The 12419-nt window shown below is 45.2% G+C and overlaps 1 protein-coding gene across 2 annotated transcripts; it reads right to left on the bottom strand.

The window, feature by feature from the left end:
* Positions 1 to 388: 388 nt before the first annotated feature.
* Positions 389 to 7346, bottom strand: LOC132448282 (uncharacterized). 2 transcript variants are annotated; one of them, XM_060039438.1, is made up of 3 exons: positions 7180 to 7346; positions 2787 to 4847; positions 389 to 2581 (listed from the first exon to the last, which is right to left on the bottom strand). In XM_060039438.1, the coding sequence occupies exons 2-3, from the start codon at positions 4731 to 4733 to the stop codon at positions 1850 to 1852; spliced, it is 2679 nt and encodes an 892-aa protein (XP_059895421.1). In that variant the 5' UTR covers positions 4734 to 4847; positions 7180 to 7346; the 3' UTR covers positions 389 to 1849. The 2 variants fall into 2 exon arrangements, with proteins under 2 accessions (XP_059895421.1, XP_059895422.1); XM_060039439.1 differs by lacking the exon at positions 7180 to 7346 and having other exon boundaries at positions 2787 to 5265.
* Between the last annotated feature and the right edge of the window lie 5073 nt (positions 7347 to 12419).

The raw sequence follows: 12419 nt of genomic DNA, 5'->3' as shown, positions 1-12419 counted from the left end.
TGCTAGAATGTCAGTGAAACGGCAAATTGCTTATTTAAGCTAATAATAATGTAACTGTTTACTTACCCTCTCATCATTCAACGCCTGCAACAATCAAACACACAGCATTTTAGTGATTTCTCCCTTTTATATAATCCTAAAGAATGAATCCCATTTTTTTATCCTTAAGGGGACATTATCCCAAACTCCATGTCCTTTTGTGTTCTATTGGAGATAACATAAACTAAAGTTGATAATATCTCAAGTTACATGGCTTCAGATAAAAAACATGAAATATTGTTGCATTTTTCACAATATGTTACTCTCATGAAATGCAACAATTAGTTATAAAACGTACTTACAAAAGGCCTAGTGAAACAATAATTTCAATTTAACAATGTGGTCACACTTCACACTTTTATTTAGTATGTAATTCATTTGTTAAGACTAGCTTTTTAGTTGACAAACCAAACAAAAAACATCCAACTCACTGTTATCCATTTCCAAAAATACAATTCATGGGACCATTGTACTTTTTACTCTAACCCCCTGCAACATCCCACCAACATGTTAGATTCTTGTCACATTCACAGTCCCTTGCCTTACAGTCTAAAGTGTATCTTCATGGAAATGGAATTTAGGTTCCTTTGTGGGCTCAAAGGTATTTTGCAGGATTGCTTTAAATATGACTCATATGCCATTTGAGACATGTGAAATAATGATATAAGGCATATGGAGTTTTTATTGAAAAAATAATTTTCCACACAAAATGTGAATGTACGGTGTAAATCTAGCACTGATTGACCTGGCATTAAATATCTTTACTCGGGTCTAAATTGCATTGAACAATCCTCTGTTTTGACAGGTCAGGGAAAACACAAAACTCTGGTATGCCTACCATATAAAAAACTGTTATAAATAAATCAAGAACAATAAAGAAGAGAAATCTCAGAAAGAAACCGCCATAAAACTCTTGATGTCTCTCATCTCTGTCAGTTTATTCCAGGCAAACACTCATAACCACTATGTTGCACCTAATCACAAACCAATTTTCTGAACCATACGCCTGATAAAGACACACGTCAAACACCTTGTAGCCAAAATGAAGACAGGCAGTGGATTTGGACAGCAGTACAGGGTCATTGCAGAACATTCCTGCAGCAGAACAGCACTATTCGAGTTTTTTATACAGAACACATTCAAAAAAGGATTGAGGGTTTATTTGTCAGCCAAGCCAGATCTGGCAACGACAGGGAGGCTTGTGTGAGGAGAGTGTGTTGACTTTATTGTCCTTAACTAACAGCGTCGAGTGGTGTAGAACGTTCATTACAGAAGTTTAACACAAGAATGTTGTGTGGGCACCAAATAATGTTTACAGTAAACAGGGATGCCTACAGTAGATAACATGAGATGGCAAATGAAAACAATCAACAAACACCTTATTTAGAGATCGAACTCGGTACACCCTTGTTCTGCTATATGACAGTTTAGTACATAGAACAAGTTTTGGTATTCATTAAACTAAGGAAGAACAATTTGTATTTTGGAATGGCTTGTTGGTAATCAGACTCAACTAAAGTGAAAAAAACGACATAATTTGATCTGCATGATATAATATCCAACATTCAAGTTTTATAACTCCCCTCCCCAAATGTAATGCACAATATTGGTTTTGAAAGTTGTGGATCTATTGATAGGTTGAAAACATCTCAGTGCAATTGTTCTTGTCATGCTTCATTGGTGCGAATACATTCGTACATGAGGGTGTGCTACCGGCAGAAACCGGTTTGTTTAGCTTAGTAAGAATTTCAAAAGTAATCTTACCCACATGTCTGCCTACATCAGCAGGCCTTTCCCTTCATTCTGGTCTTCATTTGTACTGGTAGATCTTGATGCAATGGTGCATGCTGTCGGACACCACCAGGTGGCCCTCTGGCAGCAGAGCTAGGCCCCGGGGGCTGCTTAGCCCCTGGCTGATAATAGGCCAGCCAACCCCCTGTGCTGGGTACAAGACCACTTTGTGCTGCTCGCCCCAATCTGCAACCAGCACATTCCCATCCCCATCTATGCAGAGGCCCCAGGGACAAGCCAGGACAGGGCCCATTCCAGAGCATACCCCCAGCACCCTCACTGTGTTCCACCCTGGCTCCAGGACCTTGACACAGGGCTCTCGACCGGTCTCGCTGCCCCGTTCGGAAACAGCTACCATGCCCGTCGTCAGACACGCCGCCACCAAGTAGGGCCGGTGGAATCCTGTGACCACCGTTCGCTCCAGACAGGAACCGGTCTTGGGGTCCAGCTTGAGAGCCACAAGGGTGCCTTTGCGGATATCGGCGATCAGAAACTCATCCTGCCTTGTTACCGTGACGCCCCTGGGAGCCTCCAGTTCTTCTCTGCTGGAACCAAGACCCGAGCCCCCAAAGGTGTTGAAAAGGCGGCCGTGGCGGCTGAACACCAGCAAGGCCCTTTCTGCGGCACAGCTGAGAGCAATAAGGCCCTTGGCATTGACAGCTACGTCAAAGTAGTTTCGACATCGTCTCACGGAGCCTTCAGAAGTCGGGGAGGTGATGTGCTGGAGGATGTTGCCTCGTGGGTCCGTCACCTGATTGAGGAATAGTTTTGAATTGAGATTTGTATTGATCATTATTGTGTCATTAAGTACAGTTGAAAAAAAAACGCCTACTGTAATTAAATATTATATCTTATACTTGGATATGCTATATAGCCAAACATACTTTATACTAAATTATGCAGGCCCTTAAAGATATTAGTACATATGAGTACTTATTTTATTGTTATTATATTACCTGCACACGTGCGTTTCCACAGTCCACTATGAAGATTTGACCCTGTGGTGTTGAGTACACCCCACTAGGGAGGGTGAGATCTGATCGTCCAGAACCCTGCTTCCCAAACTGTCCAATCAGGTGGCCACTTTCACCATGCAGCATTGCGAGCGATGAGTCCCTATCCTCCTCTATCTCTGCCAGGGCTGGCTCTCCTCCTCTCCGCTCCCTGCCTCTGCATTGTTCCTGCGGGGCGCCGTCTATGACTGACATGGAGAGTGACCGGGCTACTCTGCTCGCCCTACCCTGCATAGGTCTTCCCTCCATCTGGTGGCCACCGTCCATCCCTCCATGTCCAGGCAGCACCTCCCCAACATTGGCGATCCTTGACCTTTTCTTCCGGAGAGATGGGGAGGCGAGGGCAAAGCCAGAGTAGCGGGGACTGCAGCTGCTGCGATTGACCTTCCAGCCGCTGTTGGGATTGCTTTTGTCGCCGCTTATCAGGGGCAGTGTCTTGCACGTCAGGTCTGCTGCAGACCTGGACAGACGAGAGCTGTGATTCAGAGACCCTCTGTACTCTGTACGTGGTGAGGTGACGATGAAGGTGTCGCAGGAGTCAAGGCTGTCCACTGGGGATGGAGCACGCCCAGAGTCCCCTGGGGTGCTGTGGTCATCCGAGTACTGGCTCAGGCGAGAGTTACACTTTGCCCTGTAGGTGAGGTCCAAACAGCTTTGACTGGCCACAGGCTCCTTGGGAGCCATCTTGGAGAATGAGTGGGGTGGAGAAGAGTACATCTTTGAGTTGGATTTCACTCTGCCTCTGTCTCCTTTATCCTGACCGTCTAAGCTCCAATGCTGATTCAATTTGTTCGGCTTCGAATGGCTGCATTCCACAGAAGAATCTCTGAAACGCAGACTGCCATGTTTCCTCTGGTTTCTTGGGATGTGGTGTCTGCCACGACTGGACTGCTCGTTACCTTCAGAATCACCTGTGTTGTAAGCTGCAGGGCCAGACAGCAAGACTTCCACCCCCTTTTTTACAGCGTTAGGAGAGTCCATATCATCCTCCTGGGATGACTCTAAGTCAGACTGTTCACGTTTTGGAGGCCAGCGGCGCGTCTGCACCGAGGGTACTTTCGCTTCCATGACTGAATCGTTGTCACTCTGAGCAGAGAGGCGGATTTTTCTCACAACCCTACTTGTTGATACGGTCAATGACTGCCCTGCTCCTGTGCCGCCATCTGGAGTGGTCCTCTCTTCCCTTGCGCCTCTGTGGCTCGCCTCCCCACAACCTATCCCGCCAGAATGCAAAGCACAAAGCTGGCCCTGGGGTCCACACTGGCCAACGGGCAGGCTGAGGCTGTGATCTTGCACACGAATGTCCCCAAAGTCGACAGCGTTGGTCTGGGAGCTGGGCTTGAAGGACACTTTCTTGAGGGAGAGGGATATTTCCCATGGCTGGAGAAGCTCTGCCACTCCCTGCTGCAGTAGCAGGTTGTGGTCCGACCCAGATTGGTTCTGATCTGGATGCTGGCTTCCCCTCTGGATCTGGTTGCGCAGATGGGCCAGTCTGCGGAGTCTCTGGTCCAACAGCGACTGGCTGACCTGCACGGCCGCTGCGTTGTCCCGCTGCACCTGTTCCAGACGCTGCTGCGCGTCTCGGTGGTCTTGCTCCACCCTCTCCACAAGGCGGCACTCTTCCCTACGAGCTCCCAGAATGGCACGCTCCAACCCTCGCTTCACCGCCTCCGTCTCGGCTGCCTGGTACTCCTGCAGGCGACGCAACTCGGTCTCGGCCCGGGCCAGATCACATAGGGCCTGGGTAGCCCAGCACGGTAGCGGAGACAGGGGCAAAGGAGCGGAGCCAGGCTCACCTGGAAATTCCCCATCGGGCTGAAACTGAGGGCTGAGGCTGAGGTTCGGAATAGGGGAGGTAGGATTGCTGCTCAGTGGAGATCCCAAATACATGATAGCAAAGATGGATGAGTTGATATATGGATGCCTTGCAGTATTGATGATTGGCCGGATGACGTTGAGGTGGGCCTGCAGTCACCCAATCTTGCCTTCTCAGTTCCTCACTTCCTGGGGACAGAAAAAGAAAATGAACAAACAATTCATGCCATGAAAGCTGCCCTGTAACATCCTATCAACCTGTGAAAATAGGATGGTTTACCGTTGAACCAGTATTAAGTTATCACAACTTATTGGTTATGCTCATTGGAAACTTTATAAAAAGATGGAAACTTTTATAGCTGCATTGGTATTAACCAATGCTGCTTTTATAGCTGCATTGCAAATAAGATATTTGATTCTCCACTTGCATTGATTCTCCAAGTCAGACAGAAGCTATGACTTGACACAGGCAAAATATCGACACTTGTTTGATGGTTCCCCTTGAAGATGATGATTTTATTTTCTATGACCTGTACGGCATCTCACGACCAGGTCACCCGAGGCGACTACCTCTGAGGGAACAGCTCAAACTGCACCCCACGTAATCATTGCAGACGACGGATAATAACCAGCGGCACCGGTTGCTAAGCTGCCAGAGCAGGGCCAGATTGAAGTATATCCACTGTAAAAGAGATGGGACACAGTGTGGCGAAGGGAAGAGTGTATTTAGCATTTCACATGCAGGCAGACCGGCAGCAGCAGCCCCTATTGGGAAACAAGCAAAAAAACACACCACCCAAAATAACGACAGCGACAACATGAGCAGTACCTCTCATGGAGCCTAGGTGTGGCAGGAGCACTACCCACCACCTTCACATCACACCGGGTGTAAATGTGCCAGCTAGGATTAGTGTGTGTGTGTGTGTATGTATGTGTGTGTGTTTTTGTGTGTGTGTGTGTGTGTGTGTGTGTGTGTTTTTGTGTGTGTGTGTGTGTGTGTGTGTGTGTGTGTGTGTGTGTGTGTGTGTGTGTGTGTGTGTGCGTGTGCGTGTGCATGTGTGACGTTGTGCCATCAGAGAGACCATCCAGGGCAGCCTGTGGTGTTTTATTCATGAGGTAGAACAAAAAGCAGCAGAGAATGGCCACTGAGAGGCATCTGTCTAGCCTATCAGGGTGAAGTATGGTGTGTGACAGGCTGTCTGCCCCCCTAGGAATAGCAACACAGTGCCATGAAGAAGTCATGTTCTCGGCAGGAACAATACATCACATCTCAACTAGACCTTTTTTTTTTAAACCCTCAGGACCGGCAGATAGTGCCTTGGTATACATACAACACAACAACTTTGACATTTACAAAAGGGCAGGTTCTGCTTCAGACTTTTTGTTTAAGAGATATAAATCCCATGGCTGCCACCCTCTCTCCATTGTAATGAGCAAAATAAAACGATGAATTGAAGTCCGGACACTGGTCAACGTTCAGCCAGCCTATTGAATGCGTCTGGACTACAATGGAAAACAGTGTTGTTTATTCAGTGAAGAGAAAAACATGGAAATGCCGGCCTTGTGGCGAGTTTTACTTCCGCAACAGCAAGGCCAGCCCTGTGGTTTAAAAAGTGTTCCTTCGCATATTAATCCTGCTCCACTTGTCCTTCACCTGCTCTTGATAAAAGACATGACCTTCCTTCTCCCCAGCACCTCTCTGTCTATCATACATTCCTGAACCAGTTAAAATATTGCCTTTTGATTGCGGATTATACAGGAGAGAAAAAGATTAAGCACTAAGATGGACGCCCTTGTGTATTCTGGTAACAGACACAGATACAAAAGCATTTGTCAACGAATGATTGAACGAAAGAAAGATCAACTTAATGTATACTGGGCCCACACTTGTTTGGAACAGGTACTGTTTTTTGAATATTAATCTGATGCAGTTTTGTATTCCTTAGACATGAATGGAAAAAAAACATAAAAACAAACTATTCAAATATCAAGGAACGATTGTGTTTTCTTTCAGTCGCAGTTGACAGGCAATCACAGCAGCAGTGGAACCGTTAACTATACTATTTATTGCATAACAATTACATCACAATGAAATTACTAAGGTATCATAAAAAAAGGGTTAGCACAGATATAATTTACCAGAAAACTTTGTTGGGTCTTATGAAGAAACAAGTTTTCTAGCCGCTTCGCTGCACGGCTTCCACTCACGTTACCAGACAACTACATTATTGATGAGGTGTGTGTTGGGGGAGATCCAATTGCTTATCCAGTGGGTAAGTGATAGTCACTGTTCTGACATCTCTAGACCAAAGTAGAAGGCAAAAATGCAGACAAAAGAACACTTCATCATCACAAAGTATCGCAGAATAACAAAGTATTGCAGAAACCGCTGGGATTCACCAATGCTGAACTCATGAAACAAATCCAAAACATTCCAGACGAAATATAACCAGGCCAGAGACTTCAGTATAGAACATTCTACAAATAGAAAAAGACAAAACCAATGAAATTATATATTTACCTGTAGATCAGAGTCCTGTGAAAGTATAGTGCTTCATAAAACTGATGTAACTTTTCCTGACCTGTAATACTCCTGCACAAACACACACACACACACCTGTCTGTCACAACGGAGCACCGGAGTCCTTCATGTTCACCCACTGCCCCTCGATCTCTCTCTGCATGGTCTTCCCAGTGTCCCGGCTGTTGTTTGTTTTCTTCTCTTCTTCGTTGTTGCTAAGCGACCACCTCGCTAACTTGAGTTTCCATAAGAACCAGCCATTGTCTGTCAACTGAGAGAGTAGGGATACACTAAGCCCAAAAAAAACCTTGAACAATAATTGAGGGGCCTACAACAGATGATAGGTCTCTAGGGGAACAATCGTTGTGGGAAAATATAATTTTTTAACACATCCAAGCATGCAAACTAGAAGTTATAAAATGGTATACCATTTATTTAGTTTGCGGCTTGTGATTAATTGCTTTTTGCATTTAAACAAACAAAACTGTTGGCTGCAGTACAGCAAAGGCGAACGAGCTGCCTAAGGGTTTGCTGTGTGCAACTGGACATGGCTGACAGAGTCTGACAGGTAATCGAAAATAAGGCAGGAGTAGGAAAGCTAGGACAATACCGCAGTGTAGCAATTCAAAAGCATTTATTTTACTGGAAGGCATCCAGAGATGCCCGAGATTAGCTAGGAAATGTTGATTTCGTAGGTCTGGAGTTGGCCATTTATTTATATTTCAGCACTTATTTAGGTATATAATACAATATCATATCTCCTTAACTAAAACATTCATTGTACCATTAGGTATTTATCAATACAATTAATCTGTGATATAAGGGGACCTTTACATTGTCTGAAGCCCAGATGACATGCTTGACAACTATGAAGAATGTTCAATCTTGTTCATTATATAGTCATATGTATTTTATCCAAATATTGAATTTTGTGGAATTTCTTCACATTTTCTTCAGGATTTCATCACTTCCACACTTCTACATTTTGGTTTGGCTGCTGAGCTATTGACCTTAATAGCTTCAGTGAAAAATCCTAGGCGTCAAAAACAACTATGATGACTCAAAAGTGAGTAGCTACTCTCTTCATACACCTCAAATGTTGCAGTGGGTTTTGGTTTGTGAATGTGAAAAGTTGGAACGCCTTCTCTTGTGTGGCTACGGTCGGGGCTCAGGTGCAGGTTGTTTGGCAGGGTTTTAAGGACACTGTGAGTCCTCTGGCCCAGACACACACACCCTGGCTTGTGTGTGTGAGCGGTGAGGTTTGGATGAGCCAAGGATGTTATTATTCACGGAACAAATGAAACAAACTGATTCATTACATGCCCTCGATCAAATATCGTATTTTTGTCCTTTTTTCCCCCATGGTGAATACAGGTGGCAGGATCAATACAAACGCACACATGTTGGATGAAAGATGGCCACTCTGCCCTGGCGTGTGTGAGGCTGCTCTACCTGGTGAGAGGAGATATTAGGGCAGGAAGACTGATTATGGCAGTAGAGGCTCGGGGCGCCGTTGGTACCCCATGAGGTTTGAATGAGCCAAGGATGTCATTAGTGACGGAGCAAATCAAACCAACTGATTCATTATTTGCCGGCCTTAATTTACTTTCTTTTTGTCCTGATACCCGACTGAAGAAAAGACGACCACTTAAGATGTTTTTTTCTTTTTCGATTTTAAAGTTAGGAAAACAGAAGTAAAACCACATCAATGATTTGATGGAATCGTTTCACGTGATGACCCTATCCGTTATCTTGTATGCGGGAGACGCGATCGTAAAGCCGATGTATCCCTCCCATCTGCTCTGAGTGAGGCCGCTCTGCGGATCCTGGAGGGTGGAATATTGGGTATAATAAAACAGATATAGAGGCAAAATCCGATGGCGAAGATAGCTAGATTGTGCATGGGAAGAAGCGGAGTGGGCAGATAGAGCAGAGGTGCGTTAAGGACAGAGGGATGGAGAAGGGATGAGTGGGCCGCTTTATGGAACGATGCAGAGTTGCGGTCGGGGGAGTAGGGGAGAGAGGGGGGGGGTCGTGGGTGGGAGGGCCGAGAGGATTAGGATGAAGAGGATGAAGAGGATGGAGGCGAGCGCTCCGCCGAACAACAGGAGAACGAGGAAATAATCCATAGCACACCTGTAGTCGGTACCTGCTGGGTGGAAGAAGAATGGCTTTCCGGTATCGAACACAATCTATCATTCTTAAGAAGATCCCCTGTATCTTTCAACAACCCAGTCGCCAAGAAAAAACGTCAGTGGTGTACGTTTCCATGAACACTGGATACGTAGCATTTCAACGTAAAAAATAGCGTGTTATACCTACAATATCCACGTGTGCCGCTGTGGAGGCGGGTTTCGGGGTTTGGGTTTCACGGCTTTCGCGGCAAATTGTGGACACGATTGTTTAGGGGGGGGGGGGGAGAGACTGTTGTTGACCGGGGAGGGGGGGGGGGGGGAGGAACACGTTTGTTGAGGGGGGACGACGACACACGATTGTAGGGGGGGGGGACACGTTAGTTGAAGGGGGGGGGGGGAGAGTTGGTTTTTATTGAACGCTCGACAACGAGAGTTGGTTTTTATTGAACGAGACTTCAACACGGAACAGCTGCGCGAAACGATGGTCACGTCACTCTCGGTGACGGTGTCGACAATAATGAACACACGAACAATGTTAATAGAACAACACACAACCACATAACATCCCGAACCCATTAACCCCACTTAATCCTAACAACAAAACAAGTTAACAAAAGCCCCATTTGTCAACTGAGAACCCCAATTCCCAGAATCCCCCGCGGCTCCGGAACACGGCGTAGCTTATATTAATCTTTATTATCTGAATGGGAAATGCAATATTTTAGGACAGATACACCATTAAACGCGTTTCTAATGACATTTCTAGCGAGAAATTTACATTTTCCTTACATAATCTTCAGTCAGTGAATGTGTATGATCTTTATTAATCTTTATTATCTGAATGGGAAATGCAATATTTTAGGACCGATTCACCGTTAAACGTGTTTCTAATAACATTTCTAGCGAGAAATATACTTTTTAATTGCATAATCTTCAGTCAGTGATTGTGTCTGATCTTTAGTTTTATAGTTATTAGGAGTTGATCGGCTCGCTCGCATGTTTCAACGACGTCAGGTTGCTTTCGCTAAACTAGCAGCTCACGTGCTTCCTGCGTTTGTGTTATTAAACTGTTACTTTATGTAACTTTTAATGATATCATCTTGTTAGAAACACGTATATCTGAGAGCCAACCCAGTCGCCAAAATCATACCTACGTTGACAGTGTACGTTTCGTGAACACTGGATTACGTCGCATTTCAACATAAAATAGCGTGTTATACACACACACACACGCACGCACATGCACAGACACACACACACACACACACACACACACACACACACACACACACACACACAAGCACACACAAGCACACCCACGCACGCACGCACAGACACGCAGACACAGACACAGACACAGACACAGACACACACACACACACACACACACACACACACACACACACACACACACGCACACACGCACACGGTGCATTTCGCTGCTAAAACCACAACAAAAAAATATTCCCTCAAATATTATTACTTTCAAAACGTTGGCCAAAACGGCCAATAATATCATTTTTTTTTGGGATGCTTCTAGGACATTTTGGGTGGATTTTGAACGGTATGTGGGGGGCACGTTTTTTGCAGGACCTGGCAACCCTGCGCTGTTGCCCGAGATCTGGATCCACCCCGGCGTGGTGCCGTCTCCTTTTGACCTTTTGACCCCAGACTTCTGGGGGAATAGCTGAATCAATTCATTAGTCAATCAGAAGCATGTAAATATCTTTCCGGTGGTGTAAGAGGACAAACAAGGTATCCTTCAACATCTACGCTTCCAGGCGATTGCAACGGTGCCACACATGAGCATATTCGAACATGTTTAATGGTAGTAATTAGCTGTCGAAATTGGAGGCCTTAATCAATACTGAGCAGCTATTGATTTGCTTCCCGATAAAGATTTGTCACAAATGACATGTTATTTAGCATCTACACGTTGAGCTGAGTCCAATGACACCAAGAACGACACTCTAGCTAATGGTAACATGTATTTTACATGGTACACCTAGGTCTAGGACATGATCTCGGTGTAGCAAGAGGCCGAGCTTGATCTCATTGGACTCAGCTTAACGTGTAGATGCTAATTAACATGTAATTTGTCAAAAATCTCCATCGGGAAGCAAATCTATAGCTGGTCATTATTGATAAAGGCCTCCAAAATCGACAGCTAATTACTACCTCGAAACATATTCAAATATGATCATGTGTGGCACTGTTGCAATCGTCTCGAAACGTAGATGTCAAAGGACACCTTGTTTGCTCTGCTGCACCACCGGGAAGATATTTTCATACTTCTAATGGATTGATTCATATTTTAAGGTTCTCGGAGTGAGACTTTAAGTGGCTGCAGCAGAAGTGTTGAGACGAAAGATGATATCAAGAGATTTATAGAATATTCCCATTCACATTATGATTCTTCGTCGTAACATCCGACCAAACATCCTTTACATTCACAGAGCGAAGATTATGAAAGTCCAGGCTCAGCAAGTGCTCCATCTCGTTGCACCTGCACCCAGCGGCTCGCTTGCAAGATTTTGGCCTGAAGTTCTTCCCAGACCTATACCCTAACAGTCCAATATGCATATCTGTATTAGGATGAAGAGGATGGAGGCGAGCGCTCCGCCGAACAACAGGAGAACGAGGAAATAATCCATAGCACACCTGTAGTCGGTACCTGCTGGGTGGAAGAAGAATGGCTTTCCGGTATCGAACACAATCTATCATTCTTAAGAAGATCCCCTGTATCTTTCAAACGTGTAAAGCCTCTGCACCGCAGCAGGGCCCTCAGAACAATGTGTGTGTGTGTGTTACCGCCATCCTCCCAGTGAAGGTAAGAAAGACGATAAAGAAAATAATATGCATAAAAATCTTCATAAATACAGTTTTTTTGCTCCAAAACACAGTTTTTAAGAGGATTATATATGTGTGGATTTTGTATGTTCTTCCCGTGTTCGGTGGGGGTGGGGGTTTCCTCCAACACTACAAGAAACATGACATCAACACTGCCCATAAGCAAGTTATGGGCAGTACACCTGGACTTGGTGCACGAGCACTGGGTTATATGCGCAGAATGATTTCCCAATGGGTATTAATATAAATTACAAA

The sequence above is a fragment of the Gadus macrocephalus genome, chromosome 20, assembly GCF_031168955.1.
Source record: "Gadus macrocephalus chromosome 20, ASM3116895v1".
Classification (NCBI taxonomy): domain Eukaryota; kingdom Metazoa; phylum Chordata; class Actinopteri; order Gadiformes; family Gadidae; genus Gadus; species Gadus macrocephalus.
Note: the sequence above shows the minus strand (reverse complement) of the source record. Positions and strands in the feature narration are given on the sequence as shown.

Coding starts and splice junctions, on each gene's coding strand:
- LOC132448282 (XM_060039438.1), bottom strand. CDS start 4,733: ATGTATTTGGGATCTCCACTGAGCAGCAATCCTACCTCCCCTATTCCG. Junction 2,582..2,786: donor GTGGAAACGCACGTGTGCAG/GTAATATAATAA, acceptor TTCCTCAATCAG/GTGACGGACCCACGAGGCAA.